We start from the raw sequence: 23,791 nt of genomic DNA, 5'->3' as shown, positions 1-23,791 counted from the left end.
TTGAACTGTCAGGCAGAGTGGTATGCTCTACTCTGTGAAGTAAGATCTGAACTTCTGACCGCTGATGCTCAGATGATAGTCCCACCTATAATACGTGACAGACACTTAATGCAATGCTTTAACTCCCACAGATCTAAGTTGAATCTTCTCTCCCTGTAGCTCCTTACTTAAATATTAATATACAAATATCACAAAAATGAACATTAAATCATAAGTGTAATGAGTAGTATTTAAATGCAGAATAAAACTCATCTAGTTACTGATGGTCAGTTGTTTCATCACATAGTTAAAGTCTGCTTGGTTTTATAATATAACAGCCTGGAATTGTTCTTCATATGGTGTCTGGAGTGTGATATTTCTCTGTTCTATTTCAGGTACCAACAATAGCTATTCTGGGTTCAGGAGGAGGCTTTAGAGCGATGGTTGGGTTTGCTGGTGTTATGAAGGCATTGATGGAATCTGGAGTTTTTGATTGTGCAACTTATGTCGCAGGGCTCTCTGGTTCCACTTGGTAAGTTCCATCAACAAGAGTTCTTTATCAACATTGTCCAATCAATAAAGTTTTATTGTGTAAGCTGTTAGAAACTTCAAGCCCCTCCCTGTTCCTGAGGTAAAAAGTCAATATTAAGAATCATTGTAAGATGTTCAGATCAGAGATTATAAGCTGGATTCTCATATTAAGGGTAGACAGTGGGGGTTGGGAGTTTTCTTGGCTCAGCATGCCCATCTCAGGAAAAGTTGCTTGGCAAGATGGTGCAATACTGTTGCATGCTGGCACTGAGCCAGCTGTCACAGGCAAGCTTAATGAGACTTCACAAGAGTCCAGATATCCATTAGTCTCTTGAACAAGGGCACACCAGGAAAAGCAAATCTTGATTGAAAACATTTTCCTTAAGACCAACTTGCCATTGGCTCAATGTTCAACTCCACAAGATGAAGAAATGTCAAGTGCTTATAGTTTTTGCTATTGACACTTCAAATATTTGGTTGATTGACACTTTAATAGGAGTGTAAGAACAGAAGGTTTTTTAGAGAAGTTGAACGTTTTCAGCATTTCCACATATGCCCTTGTTACTATAGCATTCATTCATTCTAATAAAGGGTATAATGCTTGAATGAGCTATGGAATTAGAATGCTATGGGTTGACAATGAGGATATGAAGGATCATTAAATTATAATGGGGAGGGGGTAGAATAAGTGATTAAAATGTTATCTTTGAAAAGATTCCCACATCCTGACTATGGATAATGACACGTCTGAGGGACTGTGAACAGTGAATCCTTAAAAAGTTCACCTATCTCCACAAAAAAAAATGCATGGGTTTGGGAATGCTTATTCCCGCAATGGACCTGGCACTGGGAATGGGCTGGAGTTTCCAGATTTGAATCCTGCCCTTCATTTTTAAAAATCCTCATAGTCTCCCTGACTCCATGAAGATCTAGCTTGACAGGTTTGATCCTTTCTCAATGCAGCTTAAGCTGATCTCAGCAGGGAAATTAATAGAAGGCAGTATTGATCATCTTAAAGTAAATAAGCTAAGACCATCATTCCTGTAAATCAGGAGGTTGAAGGAAGAGAGGAACTTGAAGAAATTATAATCAGTCGGGAAGCAGGACTGAACACATTGAGCAGTGAATGGATAAGTCTTTGAGTCCTCCTGGACTTCACACTAGGACCTTAAGAGGTAGCTTATGAGGCAGTAAATGTTTTGGTGTCAAGTTTATAAAAATTAATTAATTCTGGAAACATTCCATCAAATGATAATATAGCAAATGTAACATCTCTATTCAAGAAGGTAGGGAGTCCGAACATAAGGAACAATGACCCCATTAGCTTGATGTCTGTCAATGTGGGAAATGGTATTGAAGTCAAACATTAAGGAGGTTATAACTAGGCACTTGGAAAAACCAAGGTGAATGAGAGCAGTTTGGATGGTTTGTAAAAGGAAAATTTTGCCTTACAATTTTGTTGGAATTATTTAAAGGCGTGTTGAAGGAGTAGCATGTGCTATGGATAAAGGGAACCCAATTGATACTCTGTACTTAGATTAGCAAAAAGCATTTGATAAGGTACCACATCAAAGATTATTGCACAAAGTCTGAGTTCATGTGTCGGGGCTTGAGTGGGCACTGGATTGAGTGGATCAAAGTTACAATGGCTACATTTGGAGATGTGACAAAGATAGATAGAAAATACGTTGATGAGCACCGCACGCCAAAAGGCCAATTAGTATACAACATTTAAGATCATGCATGAAGATTGACCACTGGGCAAAACATTAAAGGCATACTGGGTCCATTGAACCATTTTGAACAATACAGGCCAAGTATACTGATGTCCAGAAGTACTTTCTAAAATTTAGCTATGGCGACAAGTACTGAGAGGGATCTCAAAGTGCAAGTTTTCACCCTGGATAGGTAGCATCTGAGAGGTGATTTAAAAGATATTTATAAAATACTAAGGCAAAGGTTTCAAATAGTTGTTGTTGTATTTGCCTTTGTGGATTCACATCTCATGCACATAGCCCTCCAAGTAAGTTGGACAATTCATGTTGGTGCTGGTAAAGCTGGAGGCTATGAACATTAATTTTGAATCTTTAGCTTTTTAATTCTGCTCTCTTATATTTGCATTTATTTTTATCTAGTCCAATTATATTATTAGATCTGACAGACAAGCACATGTTGTGATTTTACTCCATGATCCTGAAGTCCAATGACCCAGGAATGCATCAAGGCACACTGTCACATCATGTCAGATACTATGGAAGAAGGATTGAAGATTTCTTTCAATTTGCTTTCTTTGGGATAGATGGGGACAGAGAAGTTGTTGCCACTGGTGCCAGTGGTGAATGGATGAGAACTTGATAACATTGAAAGGCCTTTGTGTTATTATTGTGTTTACATATCCTTCTCATCCACCCTTCTCAATCAGGTACATGTCAACATTGTATTCTCACCCTGACTTCCCAACAAAAGGACCCGGCGAAATCAACAAAGAGCTGATGGAAAGTGTCAGTTATAGTCCAATGTACCTGCTGACCCCTTTGAGGATCAGACGTTACATTGAGGCACTGTGGAAGAAGAAGAGGTCAGGGCAACCTGTCACCTTTACTGATGTGTTTGGGATGCTCATTGGTGAAACGCTGATTCAAAATGTAAGTTGAGAATATTTCCTATTCCGCAATATCAAAACACACAGTCCAAATGCATGTTGACGATTACAACGTATTTCTCGAAAAAAACAGAAGGTTAAATAGGAACTTTTTTTCAGTTTAGTTTGGACTGACTTAAATGAAAGATCAAATACTACAGAAACCATAGGTTGTTCTGCTAACGATGATGCCAATTCTAAGGTCTTTCCCAAAATGTAAAATGAATCATGTTTAGAGTTACTGATTATATTCCTCATTCATTAAATCTACATTTTATGTATTGAAACCGTGAGAATTAAGTTTTAAGTCTTTGTGTGTTGCATCTGTGAATCATAGTAAAACAACTATATTCACTCATGCTGAATGAGAGGTGTCCTGTAAATTATAAAATTATTCAAAAGGGCTTTTGGATCATAATGGGCTGCAGCGATATGAGAAAATGACAGGAGATTGGCACCAGATAATAGAGCCAGTACAGACATACTGGGCCAAATGACCTAATTCTGCACCGAATCATTCTGTGATTCTGTGCTGCACTAGAAGCAGCCCAAACTCCCACCAAGCTGTTCCAGTAAGACACTGGAATTAACCCAACTGTTTAGAGAACTTTCCAATTGTGTCCTGCCCTCTAAAAATGGAACACACCCAATTTGGCCAGCTACAACCTAATTAGTGTGATCTTAATCACCAGCAAAATAATGTACGCACTTGTCAAGCCACAATCTACTCATCAGCATTCAGCTTGGTTTCTGCTAGGGCTACTAAACTGTACAGCCCGACAGTCAAGATTAAAGTGGTAGTGGAAAAGCAGAGCAGGATTAGGCAGCATTCGAGGAGCAGGAAAATCGAAGTTTCGGGCAGGATCCCTTAGTCAGAAATGCTCCTGCCCGAAACGTCGATTTTCCTGCTCCTCAGATGCTGCCTGATCTGCTGTGCTTTTCCAGCACCACTGTAATCTTGATTCTAATTTCCAGCATCTGCAGTCCTCAGTTTCGCCTTGTAGAGCCCTACAGCCTTGGTTCAAACATGGACAGACAAGATCAATTCCAGAAGTCAAGGTAGAGTGACTGCCCCTGATATCAAGGCAATGTTTGCCCAAGTGTGGCATCAAAAGGGCTTGACACAATCAATGTCAGTGGGAATCATGGAAAGATATGGCCATAGGTTGTGTTTCATACCAAGCATAAAGGTGGTTATGGTTATTGGATGCCAATCATCTTAGCCCCAGAACATCACTGCAAGAGTTCCTCAAAGTAATGTCTCAGATGCATCCGTTTTCAATTGCTTCATGATCAGCACTAGCTTTGAGAGCCTTATTTCCAATGTGTACTCTCTGGCATTTAACTCTCTTAGGCCAACAAAGTGAAGAAAGATGCAGTTAAGTAAAGACTCCCTCCCTCACAGCTCCCTTCTTCATTTCCTACAGAATTTCAGGCACAATGTTGCTGCTGTTTGCACTCCAGCCTCTGAGCCCGTCAGGGTTCTTACCTGTACTTATCATGTCAGCGGGCCCACATTAGAGTGCTTGTCTTTCTGAAACTCTGCTGACCAGGAGCAGTAACATCTGAGAGTCTATCTTTAGACTAATCTTTCTAGAGCTGAGAAGTGTTACTTCTAGAACTGTGGCCAGTCTTTCTCCACCACCCATTTCCTGCTGACATTTTGTGTAACCTCCAGCCATAACCTCACAGTGAGGTTGACAGGCTTTCTGATGCAAATATGATATTTCATTCCTTAATAAACAACTTCAGCTGCGCCTCCAGTAAGGTATCTGCAAAACGACCATAGGGGTCTCCTTTCTGTCTGTCTTTTTCTTTACATCTTCTCCCATCCCTCGGATGGATGACATCTTTAGCAATGGTTCCTGCCCAGTGTATTAGATTAGACCTATTGCTGCCTACATCCAGCCTCCTTCCTGCATTTGTCCCAACAGTTGAGTGGCAAACATGACTCCAAGCCAATTTAATGCTTAACATATCAAACTCATGATACAAACACACACACACACACACACACACACACACACACACTCTCGCTCTCGTTCTCATTCTTGCTCGCTCTCTGCAGACCCAGATTGGTTGTCCCACGTAGCAGGGTCTTTAACATGAGCAAAGGTCACTTTAACAGCAACATAGTGGGATAGTTGATTAAATAATCAAACAGGGACAAAGAAACCAAAGGCAATAACTTGGGTTGTAATTATATGGTGATATATCATTATTATTAGACATTACACCCACCCTTTCATCAGTAAATCTCTAGCAATGCAACTTAGTGAGGAACTAGTTTACTAAAACTGATCAAAGTATTTTATGCAGTCAAACTTGCACAATTGCTAAAAACCATTTGTCAAACTAAGATTGTCAAGACAGATTTGTGTAATTTTGAAGTACGCACGTAAGATCTGAGCAATCCAAGAGACCAAAGATAAATGAAGACTGGTCATTTTTATTGTTGCGTGCAGTTTGCATCTTATCATCACGCGAAGTTTAATCTGTGGTGTATTATGTTACGAATGCATTCCTGAGAGATAACCTCAATGGTAATAGAAAGAAAGGTCTGCCTCACCAACATCCCTCCTGTCAGACCATTGAGCCAGAGCCAGGCCACATCCATTCAGTGTGTCCTCCTCTGCAACTCAAATCAGTCTGTAAAAACTAAGCGTTGATGGCTGGAACTTTTCTACCTGTCAGAAGCAAACACTTTGTTTTCCCTTCACAGGAAAACTCTACTCTTGGCTTTGTTGCAGTGACTGATATTCATTTGCACTGCTTATAATAACATTTATGATGAAAGTCAATCAGCTATATTATTTACACCATGGAATATGAACAAGAACACCTGTTAGTGGAATGGTGGTTTCATCCCATATTGTAGTAAGATGTGGGTTTAAACCTCCAGTTCTTCACTATACTGAGATCATCACCTCAGCCTTTGTGTAAATGCAGACAATAGCCAAACAGAGACAGAAGTGACAAGGGAACCAGTCAATGATTGGATCAGTCTGATGCAAGTGGTTTGTAGGGGGAGCAACACTGAGTCAGGATAGAGCCGAATACAGTCAGGAGAAGGACATCCTAATAACACTGGCTGCCAGGGAATGCTGCTTGGTAAAAATATTAGCATCAGCCAGTTGGGTGGTGGCTTGGTCTGTGCTGGGGACAGCATCCATTTGCAAGTTAATTCAAAATCCATGTTGTAACTCCTAATCTGGCCAGGAGTTTCATCTCATCAGTGTCATCATGTAGAACCAGAGCCTTGGACTGCCCCAAACAAGGTCATTGATGCTGAAGGTTAGTAACCTTATATCGCCGAGTCCCGGATGACTGGCAAAGTGGGAGCAGCCAGTATACCTGATAAAACATGACAAATGGACAATGGCGCAAAGTGTGTTACAACCAATAGACTGCAGTCACCATTGACACAGAGCAGCAGTAGGGTTAGGGTTTTGGGTACACTAAGATCCCACTAACAGCAAATGAGATGAATAACCAGTCAATCTGTCTTGATGGTATTGGTTAAGGGAAAGAAAGAAACACATGTTTATACAGTGCCTGTCATGGCCTCAGCATGCCCTAACGTGCGCTATAACCAATGAAGTACTCCTGAAATGTATTAATTGTTGTAATAGATAAAGGCTGATGATCAGAATTGAAGAACTCTCTGCTGTTCTTTAAATTGTTCCATGGGATATCTGTCTTTTAGTTACCCACTCACCTTTCAAAGCTTAAATCGAAGAACAAGGGAACCAAAGATTTGTTAGAGTTTCAATTTGTGGTGATTTACTTTTTCTGAAGTGCATCTAAAAGATAGCCTCCAGAGGCAGTTTACTTGACTGGTTAGTTTACAAAGATATTATTGTTTGTGGTTGAGTGTTTCCAGGGAGGGATTAAGTTAATCTGTCCTCCCTGCATTTAGTGCTTCTTGTGTACTGTTTCATGGTCTAATTCAAGCTAAGGCTTTGTTGGCCATTTGTGCCAGAGTTACCCTGCTCCTCAATCTCTAGAACACTCACAATCTATTTGTGGTTATATTTCTTTTTCAATCATTTGCCCTTTTAACATGTTTAGAACTTGAATAGTCACAATGTCAATCGTGATCCCTAGAAGAGTTAGTAAGCATGACTAAAATGAGACATGTACCAATTAATGGGAAAATGTTGCATAGCTAAACATATTTTGCTTACTACTTAGCTGTGTGTAGTTTCCTGACAACCCTTTCCTCCCCCGCCCTCCCACCCACCCACCCCCCCCAACCCAGGAATGCAAAGTTATCTGGAAATTTACGATCATACTTCTCCATGCTTGATTTTATTTAAAAATGAAAATATTTATCCAGGAAGTACACACTTGAAGGATGACATGCTCTTTTAGAGCAGGTGCAATGTAAAGTCCAGTCCATGTAGTCAAGTAATGGGCAATGTTAACTTTCAGCAGCACAGACACAGGCAGAAACAGATTAACATTTATTTTTATTTCCTCAATTTCTCCCTTTCTTTATTTCTGTCCTCTTTCCTGAAGACTCTCCCTCGGTAACTCTGTGTTATCCTGCATTTCCCTCAGTAATCCAACATCATTAGCAAGTCAAAACAGTAACAATTAGCAGTCAGCTCAACTGTGGGGGAAAAGAAACAAATACCTTAAATAATTCCAGCATTGGGCACCAAGGACAAGAGTGAAGTTCATTTTTGCATTCCCAGTGAGAGTGAAATACCTATGGTTTCTTCATATATTATGTTTGTCACTCAGGGTAAATGGCAACAAGGTGATAATGTGACTGGATTCATAATCTAGAGGCCTGTATTAATTCTCTGGGACATGGATGAAAATTCTGTCCAGATGAAATTAGAATCAATTAATAAATATGGAATTTTAAAAAAGTAAATCTTGGTCATAGTGATCCTGAAACCATTGGTATTTATCATTAAAATGAATCTGGTTCCTGAGGGAAAGAATCTGCCATCCTACATGTGACTTCAGCCACACAGAAATATTGTTAACTCCTAACTGCCCTCTGAAATGGCTAAATAAGCCATTTAGTTGTATTGGGCTGTTATAAATTTGAAAAGAAATTCAAATAGATAAACTCTGTAACATTGGCCTTGATATCAGAAACAACAATGACAAACTTGGTCCCAAAGACCCAGCAACATTTTCCTTATTATTGTATGGGGGCTAGTGTCAACATCGGGAGAGCTGTCTCACAGATGAGTCAAGCAACAGCCTGACTGTGTCCATAAGTTATGATTTTGTGATTATCACAATGTCCCAGATAGCATTATCCCTATCCCTGGGAATGATCTGTCCCACCGACAGGACAGACCCCCCAGAGGTAGCAGCACAGTGTGAAACAGTTAGGAGGCTAGGAGCAGCAAGGCACATCCCAAAATGAGGTGTTCGAAGTGATGAAGTTACAATATAGAATTGTTTCATGCCAGATGGTTGAAGCAACATGTAAAAGACAGGGCTGAGCAATCCCACAATCAACATGGGCAAAAAGGCAAAATTCCAGAGGTGAGCCGAGAATGACTGCACTTGACATATGATCACATTTGACCAATTGTAGCATCAAGGAGCCTGAGCAAAACTAAATACAGTGGATACTGGGGGCAAACTCTCCGCTGGTTGGAGTCACCCCTGGCACAGAGAAAGACAGTTGTGGTTGATCAAAGTCAGTCATCTCAGCTCCAGGACATCTCTGCAGGAATTCATAACCATCTGCAGCTGCTTCGTCAGTGACCTTCTCTCCATCATAAGATCAGATGTGAGGATGTTCACCAATAATTCTGCATCATTTGCTATTCCTTAGCTACTGAAGCAGTCCATGACCAAATGCAGCAAGATCTGGACAATCCAGGCTTGGGCTGAAAAGTGGCAAGTAATATTCATGCCAAGCAATCATCATTCCCACCAAGAAACAATCTAACCATCGACCCTTGACATAACTAAATCCCTCATTTTCAACACTCTGAGGGTTATCATTGACCCAAAACTGAAACTGGACTAGCCATATAAACACTGTGGCTACAAGAGCAGGGCAGAGATTGAGAATTCAGCAATGAATAATCCCTGACTCCACAAAGCCTGTCTACCAATACAAGGAACATATCAGAAGCGTGAGGGAATACACCTCTCTTGTCTAGATGGATGCAGTTCTAACAAGTATTGAGAAACTCAGTGCCATCAAGGACAAAGCAGCTGGCTTAATCAGCACCTAGTAAACCACCTTGAATATTCATGCACTCCAGCACTAACACAATAGTAGCAGTATGTACTATCTGCAAGATTTACTGCAGCAACTAGTAAAGGCTCCTTCAACAGAACCTTCCAAACTTGAGCTCTACTACCTACCCTCCTCCCTACCTTTTATCTTAGCCTGCTGGACACACTTTCCTCATTCCTGAAGAAGGGCTTATGCCCGAAACATAAAATCTCCTGTTTCTTGGATGCTGCCTGACCTGCTGCGCCTTTCCAGCAACACATTTTCAGCTCTACTACCTAAAGCAAGGACAGCACATGCATGGGAACAACACCCACCTGCAAGTTCCTCTCAAAGGTCACACATCATCCTAACTTGGAACTAAATCTGCCAGTTCTTTATTGTCACTATGGATTGCAGCACATACACCACATGGATTGCAGCTGCTGAAGAAGGCAACTCACCAAGAGCAAATAAGGAAGGTCAGTATAAATACTGGCCTAGTCAACATTACCCATACCTTATGAATGAACAAATTTTAAAAATCCATTTCAGTAAGGGGGAAGATGCAGGAACAGGAGACACATTGTTTTGACTGAGACTAGACGTTACAGGAGTAAATGGATGAACCTGGTGTTCTGTTCAGTTGATTGAACTGAAGAGATGAATGTAACATTCAAAGCCCTGGTGAAGAGAGAATTCATTTTTTATCTATGAAAGCTATTGATTGTAATAAATGCTTTTAGAATGTATTCTTTGATTTGTTGCAGAGAATGAACTCTAAGATGAGTGAGATGAAGGATAAAATAAATGATGGTCTTTGTCCCATGCCCTTGTTCACCTGTCTTCATGTAAAACCGGATGTGTCTGAGCTTATGTTTGCCGGTAAGCTTTTATGGAATAAATGTAATGGAGATATTCCAACAATAGAGTTAGGAGGTCAAAACGAGTTACAATCTAGAATTAAACAGCAATCCATCCCTATTCTGGTCTGAACTTGTTATTGGAGAGGGGCATTTTCCTTGTTTCTCCTCTATAGATATATGTTTTGTTTGCATTCTCTAATCATGGAAAAGGAAATCCAGGTAGGAATATTGGAACAGGAGTAGGCCATTCAGCTCCTTGAGTTTGTTCTGCCATTCAGTGGGATCAGTGTCACCTTTGAGCTTTAATGTTTTAATTTGCTTCATCATTAATCAAGCATCACACCAGTCTGATTAGAAAGTTTATCAATTTTAATGTGACACATAAACATATGTTCGAAGGATTAAAAGGTACAGAGCAAATTTTAGTGAGGGCAAATATTTTAAAAAAAGGATTTATACAGTCTGTTTTAAAAGATTAGACAAATGATTCTACTTCCTACCAGGACTAAAGGTCCAGCCAACATGTTGAGATGTCCCCAAAGCACCACCACCCCCCCCCCAACACACACATCTCCCCTGACACACATCACTTCCCCTGTCCCACACATGCCCTCCCCCTCTTCTTCACTAACACATCTGCTCAATGAATGATCCTACCTTCAGCACACACCACTCACCTTCCCTAAACAGTGTGCCGCTGTCCCCCAACCCCCTACTGAAGAAGCTCACTTGGCGAATACTCAGGTTTGAACTTTTGGTTTTGTTGCAGGAATTCCCTCTGATTCCTGGTCTACAGACTGTAACTGATCAGCACGGCTTGTTCTTATTATGATTAAATCAGTGTATTTCAAACTTTTAAACTGTACAGTTGGTTTGCATCTCAATGATGGGACCATTTGGGAACAATTGCTGTAATTTGATGTATTTCATCATTGTAAGCCAAGCTCTGACTTTATTGAACGAATGTGATGTTGTATTTTTAAATCTGTGAATAGATCTCGGCTCTCTGCCTACAAGGCAGAACTTGCTGGGAGGGTGCCCCACTAACTTCAACCTGTCCTCCATTTTGCTAGGGGCAGGTGAGTCTGCAGTGGCCTTCTTGCACTTATTCCAGTGGAGGCTTCTCAGACAATCTCATGCCTGGCCTTCAGGGAAGAAAAGTGGGTACTATCCTGACTGGGATTCTCCCCACCTAGGCTTCTCCATCAAAACTCCCAAACCTATTTTTCTCACCTCCCACACAGGGGCCTGCGGTCTCATCCTTGATGCAATACCCCCCATGGCACTTCCCTGCATCCTGCCTCTGAGTCTTTGACTGGTGGGACTGCTTGTAATACCAGCAGCGGTCACCACTCATGGTGGTGCTGTCAGTACTATAGCACTGCTGGCCAATCAGTGTGGTTGGTCACCCTCTGAGACAGGACTTCCTTCTGAGTTTGGAAGAGGGAACCCATGCCTGCAGATGATGAATGTTCCTTGGAATGTTAACTAGCAGAGAGACAGATGTTATCAGTGAAGACTTGTCACACCAAATCGTTTGAAAATCTGGATGCAAACCAATTATATAGTTTAAAAGCTGGAGAAAGTTAGTGGCTGAGCAGAAATACATTAGAGGTTCAAGACTCTGACTTTAAACCCAACAGAACAGGAATACCCAAACTATGGTTTGTGCGTCACAGGTTCCCCTCAACACCTGGGAAGCCAGTTGCTGAAGCTGCAGCAATTTTGAGATTTGAACTTTGATTTCTAATTTGTTAACGTTAATGTTTTTCAGGCTGCAGATTTTAGAAAGAGGTCTTTTGAAAGATGAACTTGCACTCAAAAGATGAACTTGGTCAGTGTCAAAGACTAGAGACACATGCAAACTCATGGGAACCTGGCTGTTAATTTGAATGTGACCCTGAGACTTGATACAACATACCAGTGTGACCACAAAGCTAGTACACTCTGACGTCAGACATATTCTCCCATACGTCAGGGAAAAATTTGTAGTTGCCTTGCAGTATAATTGTGACTCGAAATGGAGTACTTGGAATTTATGAATCAGTGATATTCTTTTTTACAAACAGACAATCATTCACACTGACTCTGCCTTCCTTTCTCGACTTTATCTCTCTCTCGTTTATAGATTGGGTGGAGTTCAGTCCATATGAGATTGGAATGGCAAAATACGGGACCTTCATGCACCCTGCAATCTTTGGCAGCAAATTCTTTATGGGAACAGTGGTGAAGAGATATGATGAGAATCCACTTCATTTCTTAATGGGTATGTTTGATCATAAAACTCAGCTAAACTGGCTTTCTGGGTCATGTTCTGTTTACATTAAACAAGGTGGGATTTTAAGGCCCCTCCTCTAGTGACATATTTGGAAGTGAGAAGGGCATTGAATTAAACAGTATGATGGTGTGCCTGAATACCACTGCCTTTATGCCTCTACCTGGACTGAGCCAGAGCAGGAAGGACAGTGGTCAGACCTACCAGCCCAATCTAATGAAGCCTCACACTCTCACTCCCCACACACACTCACACTCCCCACACACACTCACACTCCCCACACACACTCTCACCCCCCCCACACACTCTCACCCCACACACACTCACACCCCACACACACTCACACCCCACACACACACACACACTCTCACACACCCCCATGTACATTCACATCCCCCCACACACACTCAACACCCTACACATTCACACTCCCCACTCACATCCCACACACACACTCACACCCCCTACACACTCTCACACCCCACACTCACACCCCACACACACACACATTCACAACCCCACACACTCTCACCCCTCACACACACTCACACGCCACACACACTCACATCCTCCACACACACACACCCTACCCACACTCACCCCCCATACACACTCACATCCCACACACCCACACACTCCCATTCCACACACACTCCCCGTACACACACACACTCACACCCTGTACGCGCACTCATACCCCCAATACACATTCACATCCCACACACAGTCACACCCCCCACGCACACACCCACACACACAGACCCACACACCCACACACACTCACACCCCACACCCACTCACACTCCCCACACATGCTCACACCCCCCACACACACTCACATCCCCCAAACACACTGCCACACCCCACGCACACTCACCCCCACACACACACTCACACCCACAAACATTGACACTGGGAAGTTTAAAATCTTGTGTACCAACACATACATTCACTTTCATCTTTTCTGCCTCTTATATTGCTAGGTGTTTGGGGTAGTGCTTTTTCGATTTTATTCAACCGAGTACTTGGAGTTACCAGTTCCAACAATCAAAGCTCCACCACTATGGAGGAAGAGCTAGGTATTGTACCTTTCCGTTTTGATTAATCATTAACATCAGGCTTTCAAGTCCATTGAAACATATTTCTGCTTTCAATTAAATTTCCTTCTACATTTCAAGATTACCTGTCTTTGTTTGAACTAAAGTTGAATGTGTTAGTAGATGCATGATGCTACTTTATGGTAGTTATATCCCTACTTAATATTGTTCATAAGGAATTAATTGGAAGTTCTTTTTTCATATGACCATATTGTGCCAACTGAGTTGGGAAATAAGCAATTAAACTGCAGTTGTCCTACTAAATATTGTGATATTTAATCAAATTCTTAGGTTTTGTGGATGCTTCCATTGGGGTAATTTTATGATAATGGATTACTTTATTTTAAATTATTTCCCTAGTTCACATTGTATTAATTCATTCAGTCATACTTGCTGTGTCTGAGGGTACATATTTAGTTCATTGTCTGCCGACTTTTCATCCAGCACCATACTCTTAGCAATTTCTATCCGTTTTGGTTGGCCAGTGGCTTCCATTTGCAGGGGCAGAGCTCAGAGGCAGTGTGAACTGAACCCAGGCTATTGGTGTTATTCTGAATCATGCATTATCCACCTAAGCAAGACACATCCTCCTCATCAAAATTGAAAGAACTGCAAATGCTGTAAATCAGAAACAAAGACAGCAGTTGCTGGAAAAGTTCAGCAGGTCCAGCAGCATCTGTGGTGAGAAATCAGAGTTAACATTTCAGGGCCAGTGACCAGCCCTGAGGAAGGGTCACTGGATCCGAAACGTTAATTCTAATTTCTCTTCACAGATGCTGCCAGACCTGCTGAGCTTTTGTCACATCCTCCTCATGTTGTATTGGTGCCATAAAATGTCATTAATGATTCTTGTTCTACTAGAAGCAAGGGCAATGTTGTTCCAGCTCCTGACTGGGCTTGGGATTTGGTGAGGCTGGAGAAAGAGGACAGTGATTGGCTTCGCTAAGACCTCATGTTGTTAAACTGACGAATAAGGGAAAAGACAAATGCGGGAGGGGAAAGGAAAAATAATGAACTAAATTCAGCAGCAGAAGATTTGAAAAGGGTTCTCCCTGGCTTGAAGGACTCAGCTATTGAATGAAATGTTTCACGGGGCCACTGGTATTCTCAGTGTTATTCTGAAATGCAAATACAGGGCCTTGGTTTAAAGTAACTGGCAGCCATTTACCTGTGAGGAACAAAATACTGAGGCCTAATGACAGGAACTAATCATCTCTGGGACTTCTTGAAATTCCTTTGTAGATCCAATGGGGTCAGGTCTGGTTAAAACAAAGAACTATAGATGGTGGAGATCTGAAACAAAGAAAAACAGAAAGGGCTGGTGAAACTCGGCAGCTGTGGAGGGATAGACAGAGTTAACATTTTGAATCCAATGATCCCCTTCAACAGAACTGAACACAGTTAGGAATTTATGCTGATGACAGTGGTGGGCGAGAGGGAGGAGTGAGACAGATAGATAATGAGAGGGGTAAGAAAGAAAGCAGAGGAAGGGATTGTTGCTAGGAAACCAGGGAAGAAGAGAAGTTGAAGAGGTGATAATGGGGGCTGTGAATGGTGAAAATAGGTTGGAGGTGTTGAGAACACCCATAGAACGTAGAACATTACAGCACAGTATAGACCCTTTGGCTCTCGATGTTGCACTGACCTGTAGAATCAATCTGAAGCCTATCTTTCCTACACTATTTTATTTTCATCCATATGTCTATCCAATGACCATTTGAATGTCCTTTACGTTGGCGAGTCTACTGCAGTTGCAGGCAGAGCATTCCATGCCCCTACTACTCTGACTAAAGAAACTATCTCTGATATCAGTCCTATATCTATCACCCCTCAATTTAAAGCTTTGTCTCCTTGTGCTAGTCTTCACCATCTGAGGAAAAAGGCTGTCACTGTCCACCCCATCTAACCTTCTGATTATCTTATATGTCTCAATTAAGACACCTCTCAATCTTCTTCTCTCTAACGAAAACAGCCTGTAGTCCCTCAGCTTTCCCTCATAAGACCTTCCCTCCATACCAGGCAACATCCTGATAAATCTCCTCTGCACCCTTTCCAAAGCTTCCACATCCTTCCTATAATGCGGTGACCAGAAATGTACACAATACACCAGGTGGGACCCCACCAGAGTTTTGTACTGCTGCAGCATGACCTTGTGGCTCTGAAACTCAACTCCTCTACTAATTAAAGCTAACACACTGTATGCCTTCTTAACAATGCAGGATAGGACCTGGGGGTGTGGAGTGGGGAATAAACAAGGAGGGGCGCATTCACATTCTAAGATGGTTAAACCTGATGTTGAGTTCTGAAGGCTGTCGGGGTGTTGTTCTTTCATTTTGTTGAGATGCCTCTGGAGCACTGCAGCAAGCCTGAGACTGAAATGTTGGCATGGGGGTCGAGGTTATGTGTTGAAGTTGTAGGCACTGGAAGTTTGGGATCATCTTTACGGATAGCGTCAAGGTGTTCAACAAAGTGGTCACGCAAACTGGAGATTGTCTCCACACTAGAGACAAGATCACATTGTGAAGATAGTAAACTAGATTGAATAAGTTGCTTGCTTCATCTGCAAGATGTGTCTGAGGCCTTTGCTAGTGAGGAGGGAGGAGGGAAATGGGCAAGTGTTCCACCTTCTACAGGGGATTGCAGGGGAAGGTGCTATGGAGGTATGAAGAGATGTTGGAAATGGAGGAGAAGACCATGATAGTGTCCAGGAGAGAATGGTCCCTGAAATACCTGGAATACTGATGAAGGATGGGAGGGGAATATCTGCCTGCTGGTGGCACCCCACTGGAGCTGGTCGGATGTGATGATCCTTTTGACTCAGAGATGAGAAAAGTGAGAACTAAGGATACCCGATCGTTCCTGTGAAAAGGAATGGAAGGAGTGAGGGCAGGAAATGGTTTGGACACTGTTGACCATGGTAGTGCGGAATCCTTGATAGCGGAAACCATTGGACATATCTCAGACTGCCTTGTGGAAGTTGGCATCATCAGTATAGATACAGCAGAGACAGAGGAACTGGCATAATAGGATGAAGGCCTTTACAGGAAGCAGGCTATGAGGATGTACAGCCTAGGTAACTGTGGGAGTTGGTGGGTTTGCAGTACCAATTGATGTCATCGATGTACTGGAAAAGGAGTTGTGAGTGGGGGGCCAGAGTATGACTGAACAATGGAATGTTCCACATACCCCACAAAGAGACAAGCACAACTGGAGTCTATGCGGGTACCCTTGGCCACCCCTTTGACCTGAAGAAAGTGAGAGGAGTTAAAAGATAAGTCGTTCAGTGTGAGAACGAGCTCAGCCAGGCAGAGGAGGCTATTGGAGGATGGAGTTGATTCAGAACTTCTTTCCATTCTGATGGGGGGAACTGATAACGGGATTGCACATCCACAGTCAAGAAGAGTCAGCTGGAGCCCACAAACTGGAAATTCCAAGACTGATGTAAAGTATCTGAAAAATGATGAACGTAAGTGGGGAGGGACAGAACTAGACCAGACTGTTTATTTCACATCTTAACAAGAAGAATTGGATACTTCTAATAATAAATGTTAACTGGTTAACTTGGATCATTTGCTTGATTTTAGTGCAACAAGATGTTGCAAACCTTTCATTTGTAATATGAGTTATTCCATCACACAAGACTTCCCAGTTGCTTCACACATAATGGAATGTGTTTGAAATGTAGTCACTTCTGTTATGTAGCTGAGGTAATGAAAAGCCCTGTGTTATTTCCCATCAAGAGACTTATAAACAGTGACGCACATCGTTTATCTGCATCAGAGACAGCACTCATTAATTTATAATGCCAATTTATGAACAGTTTCCTGTCTGGGGAAATCCAAGTTTTATCAGTTTGGCATGTGAAATTACACAGGGTCCTCCAGTAAGGAAACATCCCAATTCCCAAGTTGGAATTAAGTTTTCCTACTTTCTGCAATTTTATAAGCTCGCAACTTACAAAAAGAAAACACTGTTATATTTTCAGATTGAGTGAATGATTTGCCCTGTGGTACTCACTAAGGTTGAGTACCAACCGAGAGTCTGTGTTGAGTCCGACAATATCAACTCAGGATTGTGAAAGGGCTGCTCAAAAGTATCCTTAGTATCCCTGGGGTGAAAAGGAGGAAAATCAGTCAAAGGCTGCCATTTTTTGTGCCATTAGTGATTCATGTTGAATAATGTATTTCATGTGGAGTTTCAATGAGGACGCTTGACTGAATAGGTAGGTGTTAAAAGAGATCAGAATAGTATGTGGCGTGATTGTAGTTTTTGAATTTTTTTGAACTCCATTGCAGTATCTATCTTGCGTATTTTTGTGGGATTACCAAATAAGGTATTCACCCCCATTTATCAAGTGAGATCAAATGACCAGGCACTGAATAGCTTTTTGCTGAACTTTTAATTCTGTTTGTGTTTGACATGTTAGCACAAGATACCACAATGGGACATTATTTTACTTCAGGATCTTGTGTCAGTGGTGTTCACTATTTTCCACCCCATAGGCCATGTTTCTGAGAATGCTTTCTAGTATTGCTGGAATACCTACTAACCACTCCGTTTCTGATCATTCTGATATATCCAGTGTCATGAGAAAGGTCTATTCACTGATGAAACTGTACAGACCACACTACCCCGCTGAACCAAGTTTTTCTCCTTTTAAACAGCTGATTTCACCCACTAATTCTCATACTAATACTTAGTTGAGAAGATTTATTTTCAAAATAAAATGGCCTGAGTGCCTTTCCATAAAGCAGCTGAGCATGAAGATTAAAAGAAAGTAAACCCCAGAACAGAGATGCTGAAAGATTGAGTTAACATTAAAAACATGAAATACTAACACATATGACGGGGCAATCTTTAATTATAACAGGGTTTTCTTTTTTTGAAAAATCCATGTTCCAGTAACTACACAGATTGCCTGTATTTTCTGAGGCAAAAAGGCCCTGATTTCACAGTAAGCACTTATGTGCTGGCCCGCGCTGCCAAAAAAGCAGCGAATAAAAGTCGTGGGCGTGGACATACCCTTTCCAAATTTCAGTCTGAATCTGGTGCTAAATCAAGGAGGTCACTAGACATCCAACAGGTGATCTTATCTGACAATATTTCAGCAAAGCAGAAAATCACTGCATTTTTCAATTTCATTAACTCTTTTAGAAAGAGTGAAATGAGTGGTAATGGCACATGGAATTGTATTGAAGCTGAAATATCATTTATATATTCTTTATTGAAAACCCTAAAAATCATAGTGGAGAAATTCAATACTTTTTCAAAGATGAAATGCATTTTTTTACGAGTGGTGTGGTGTTTGGCAAATATTATGTTCTATGTATGTCATTATCATCCCAGTAACATCTCATTCAACATGTAACCTTTTCAACGGGTTTCACAGTAAGACTAATAGCATAAAAGGAAATCCTCATCAATTTAATTGTTTCTATTTGATTGCAGTCTCACGGGGGGAGGGAGTGACTGAAAGAATCATTAGATCACTGACAACCTCTGGATTTCTGTGTTTTTCTGCACATGTTGGTATCAGCTTCAGTTGAGTATTGACAGCCATGCTGCACATTTCACCATCATTCCTAATTTATATTCTGACTCAGTAAATTGTGCTTGGTGTGCAACCAAGTACTGTACTTAGGAAATGGTAACAGTCACAGAAGCAGGGTCAGTGATTACACAGAATGAGGGACAAAAATTCTCTTCCCAGATGTCCTTTTAACCACTTTAAATAGCCTGCAATAATGTAATGGTATTGCTGACATACCCACTATCCCTGGTGTTATGATCCCAGTTATGAGAATATTGGACAGGGTGTACGTTTTGATCTGGTTCAATAGACTACATTCTTGTGGAAGAACAGGGGTGAGAAAAATGAACAGCAGAATTCCAGGGTTGAATTCAAATGTTATTATAAAATGTCTTTGTTTTACAAAAATCAACAAAACATACAATAAGTAATGACTAGATATTGAAGAGGTAAGGTATTGATTCTGAACCATACATACATAGAGAGAGAGCTTAGAGTCTAACATTTAGGATTGAAACGAAGTAAATAAGGGTTAACAAAAAACTCTGGTCAAATACCCCACAGACTGTACTTCAAGTGGCTAATGGAGTTAAAACAGATCCTACTATGGTGTTTGTGACAGTGTGGGTTGCCAAATCTCATTTAAAAGATTTTTCATCTTTACAAAGGATTCTACGGATTTACTGTCAAAGATCCGTCTTTCTAACTCCTTCAAAGGACTCCCTGATTTGGATTGGCTGAACAATTGCTCTAATCTTTGTAGTTCAGAGTTCTGGCCATGAGACCTTTTCCAAGTGTCTCATTACCAACACAATTACAACTTCCATCAAGCAACAGAACTTCAATTCCTGTTAAGTTCTGATCTTTTTTCAGTTGCAGCTTACAGATATTGCATGTGGGCCTCATTCACTCTACTCTCAATTACACAACATTATCAATGGCTACAAGAACTTCTTCTTAGAAACCCCAACCTTTTACCTCCTTATGGAGCCACCATTTTCTGGGAACTGTTCTGAGACCTAATAACAACTTGTGATGCCTGGAACCAGCACACTCCTAGCCACAAACTGTAATAAACCTCTTTCAGCAAATGCAAACACAAATAAATCGAAACCAGTGAACTTACTTAAGTTTCATCTATCTCTGAGACAGGGTGGCATAGTGGATAGCACAAGTGCCTTGCGGCGCCATAGTCGTGGGTTTGATTCCAGCCTCGGGTGACTGTCTGTGTGGAGTTTGCACGTTCTCCCCGTATCTGTGTGGGTTCCCTGTGGGTTCTCCGGTTTCTTCCCACAGTCCACAGATGTACAGGCTAGGTAGATTGGCTGTGGGAAATTGCCCATAGTGTTCAGGGATATTAGATAGATAATAAGAAATGCAGGGTTACAGGGGTAGGGTGGGGGATCTGTCTGGGTGGGATATTCAATGGGCTGAATGGCTTGCTTCCACACTGAAGGTATGATATAAATATAGCCTAGTCTGGGCAGCCCTTAACCTGACTTTAGTGTTTAATGTCCCTCATTTACAATGTATTCTTTGATCTGCTGAAGTAAATGGGTTTTACAGCTTTTATACAATTATAGCTGTAATTGTCAAAATAATTTATTCTGACTTAATTGAACAAGCATGAGTAACTTCCTGAACTGCCACTTAATGCAATATTCTGGCAATCCTCAAATCCCTTCATTTTAATTAGCTTACCATCCTAGCTCTTAATGATTTCATGATTGTTTAAATGCATTTATCCCATTTTCTCCTGTTAAATTCTTAACTCCTAAAACTGAAAATTGGACACACAACGACACATGAAACACAATCTAGGATTTCACAACACTGGCCAGTGGAAGGGTTTATATGACTTCAGCAAGCCAGGGAGGACATTTATACACACATGCTTTACAATCAGAACAGAAACCAACACAGAACTGACCGTTTGGATCTCGTCAAATGTCTCCCTTTTTAATCGTCATATTAATATAGTGATGTCTACCTCTTTGTTAATTTACCCTGTGTGATTACATTAGATGCTATGCATCAGTTGGTAGTTCCATTTTCACTGTGTTGTTTAATGACTCCCCCCAGTGTAGACACATATCCCTCAGGAAGCTAAGCAATATAAACCCACTCAGTCTGCCAGTATGTTGACTGCTTCTGTACAATTTCTAATTTGGAACTGCCAGATATAGTGTGTAATTACAAAAGACAACTGCTGTGAGTCATGCTTTGCAACAAAGTGACACTTAAATTACTGAAAAGCTGAAATGATGAAAAGTCAGCACAAGTTCCAGAAGATTGATTTCTGTATATGTTTAGATTTAGTTTCTGGAGTCTCAGCTTCCCTGATCAGGGCTTGGTCACACCTTGCGTCATTTTCCACTGTGAAATATTGGAAGTTGCTAGTATTTTTAACTAGTTTGCCTGCAATGCATGTATATGGGCCTTGCAACGTCAAAAGAAGTCCTTTTAGAATACTGGATGAAGTCCAGTCGACAATCAGGTAGTGACGAATCAATTTAAATGAAACATGGTTCCATACATCTGTGTGGGAGGCGTAATGCAAATAATTCTGACAGCCTTTGAAATAAAGCAGGCAACTATAACAGCAACTTACTGCTTAAACTACATGTAGTTGGTTTCTAGTTATAGATACCTGTTACAATGTTTGACAGTTATGGTCAAAATGTTTTCATATGCAGCATCACCAGTTCCTCCCATTAGTGGATCCCATTTCCCCTATTATCAGGAGTTTACCTCTTCTATCCAACTTTTAATCTAGTGATAGTCTGACCCAGGAGACTCCGATGCTGAAACTATTGTCAAATGAACTAGATATTCGTCAATCTTCTGAAATGCAGACAGATTTACTTCTTTGTGAGTGAGGAAAAACGTAAATCAAAAATAAGTCGTTGACAAGTGAATGAGCAGATTGGCATTTAGAGTAAATTATCTGGTACCTTTGCTTTAATTCATATCACTCCAAATTCAAGAAGCAGTATCAAAGCAAGTCACACTTCTATTTGGAAGCCAAGGGGAACTCTCCTGGCTAGCTGTTTATCCATTCCTGTTCAGTTAGTTATTGACAGACATTTGCACCATTCTTGCACCCTCCCTCTACATCTCTTCTAAAATGGAGCTCGAACTTGTATTCCCATCTTTGCCTTTTGTTGTTGAGCAGAAGTCAACTCTGACTGACTCAATACTCACTGTTCAAGGGAGTCACCAGGCTATTGCTCTCTGGATGCAATCTCTTAAAAACTACTCACTTATTCTTATTGGAAAGTTTATGGCATTAGCCAATCTGTCCAAGTTATGGCAGACAATCAAGAGGCCCCTTCAAGAAATTTATTCCAACATTTATTCTTTTACACATGGAATGAGTGTGGAGAAGTGCTGATGAGCACTGGTGCAGTGAACTCTTCAGAGCTTTCTTCTTTAGGCCTAACAAGAAAGTTTTAGGTGGACCCTGCCCCAAGGGCTCTCCCAAAACCTCCTCGAGACCCTCCTTGGTGCACCACCTACTGTTTCATTGCCTTTGACCAGCAGCCTCCTCCTCCCTAAAATGCCATCCTCACCCACTGGCTGCTGCTCAAGCAGAGTTTAAAATCACCCAAACTGGTTCCAAGGTCAGGGTGCCCAGTGGGTTGGTGTTTGCTGTTCTCAGGAGCAGGGAGCTAGGAGATTGACTGAGGGATGGCACAATGATTTTGTTTTGGGATAGACTGGATGATAATTGTTATCAGGTCAGGAGGTAGTACACCAACTTGATGAGAAAAAAATGGCCGTTCAACATGCTGCCTTATTAATATGTCCCTGTCTGTAGACTCCCCTTGGAGTACACATTTGTTCCAGAATGCCAAGCTTCATCAGGGGGGACAAATGGGACAAAATGCAGGTGTGTTTGTGATGGAGAGGGGCTCTTTGGCCTCTGTGATCAACATTTCAATTAACCCAATATTCACAACCTTCTGTGGGAGAGAATCCTTCCCAATTCCCTTCCTGAATAGCCCAGCTCTCATTCCCTTTTGTTTTGGATTCCAAGCAGAGGAATGAATTTCTGTGTCTCTGATGTACCAAATCATTTTATTATTCAGAAAATATCAGGTTGATCAATCTTCTAAATTCAACCTTGGTATAATTCCAAACCCAACATCAACCTGTCCTTGAGGTTTAACATTTTAAAACCTCAGATGAATCTGGAGAATTGCTGACAAAACTAAGGCATGCACTGCCCTCCATTGCACCACACTGCTGCAGATGGGCCGTGACTAGTCCTCTGTCTAACTGAAGCATCACTTACCCAAGTTTAAATTCCAAGCTGTTAACATAAAAAAGGGAATATTCCATCAACCATTTTTATCCTTTTTATAAAAACTTGTCATGTAGGGAATGGAGAAATAAATATGCCAGAAATGCTTCTGTCATTTTATAAAGAATCTCTCAAAGTCGAGGCAATGAAATGTGGCTAAATTGTGCAAAACTAGAATGATAGAGGATTATTTAGCTGGTGATTGATTGGGAGGTTTGGATGTACAAAAAAAAGGTCTCCTTGTAGACCAGTCACTGTGCAAGTGTGCAAATCAACAAGCAACAAGGAAAGCAAATGTTATATTAATCTCCATTGCAAGAGGATTTGAGTTCAGAGGTAGGGATGTCTTATTGCAGTTTTACAGGAT

General features: G+C 41.2%; 1 protein-coding gene across 3 annotated transcripts in view; it reads left to right on the top strand.

The window, feature by feature from the left end:
- The window catches only part of LOC132819041 (cytosolic phospholipase A2-like), a 137,554-nt gene that overhangs the window by 85,952 nt on the left and 27,811 nt on the right, over window positions 1-23,791 (top strand). For all 3 annotated transcript variants that reach the window (XM_060830318.1, XM_060830319.1, XM_060830322.1), the window contains 5 exons: window positions 375-511; window positions 2,933-3,155; window positions 10,121-10,235; window positions 12,345-12,482; window positions 13,475-13,570. In XM_060830318.1, coding sequence (XP_060686301.1) covers window positions 375-511; window positions 2,933-3,155; window positions 10,121-10,235; window positions 12,345-12,482; window positions 13,475-13,570 — 709 coding nt within the window. The remainder of the gene's footprint in view (window positions 1-374; window positions 512-2,932; window positions 3,156-10,120; window positions 10,236-12,344; window positions 12,483-13,474; window positions 13,571-23,791) is intronic.

The sequence above is a fragment of the Hemiscyllium ocellatum genome, chromosome 9, assembly GCF_020745735.1.
Source record: "Hemiscyllium ocellatum isolate sHemOce1 chromosome 9, sHemOce1.pat.X.cur, whole genome shotgun sequence".
Taxonomy (NCBI): Eukaryota; Metazoa; Chordata; class Chondrichthyes; order Orectolobiformes; family Hemiscylliidae; genus Hemiscyllium; species Hemiscyllium ocellatum.
This window is presented reverse-complemented; position numbering and strand designations above follow the sequence as displayed.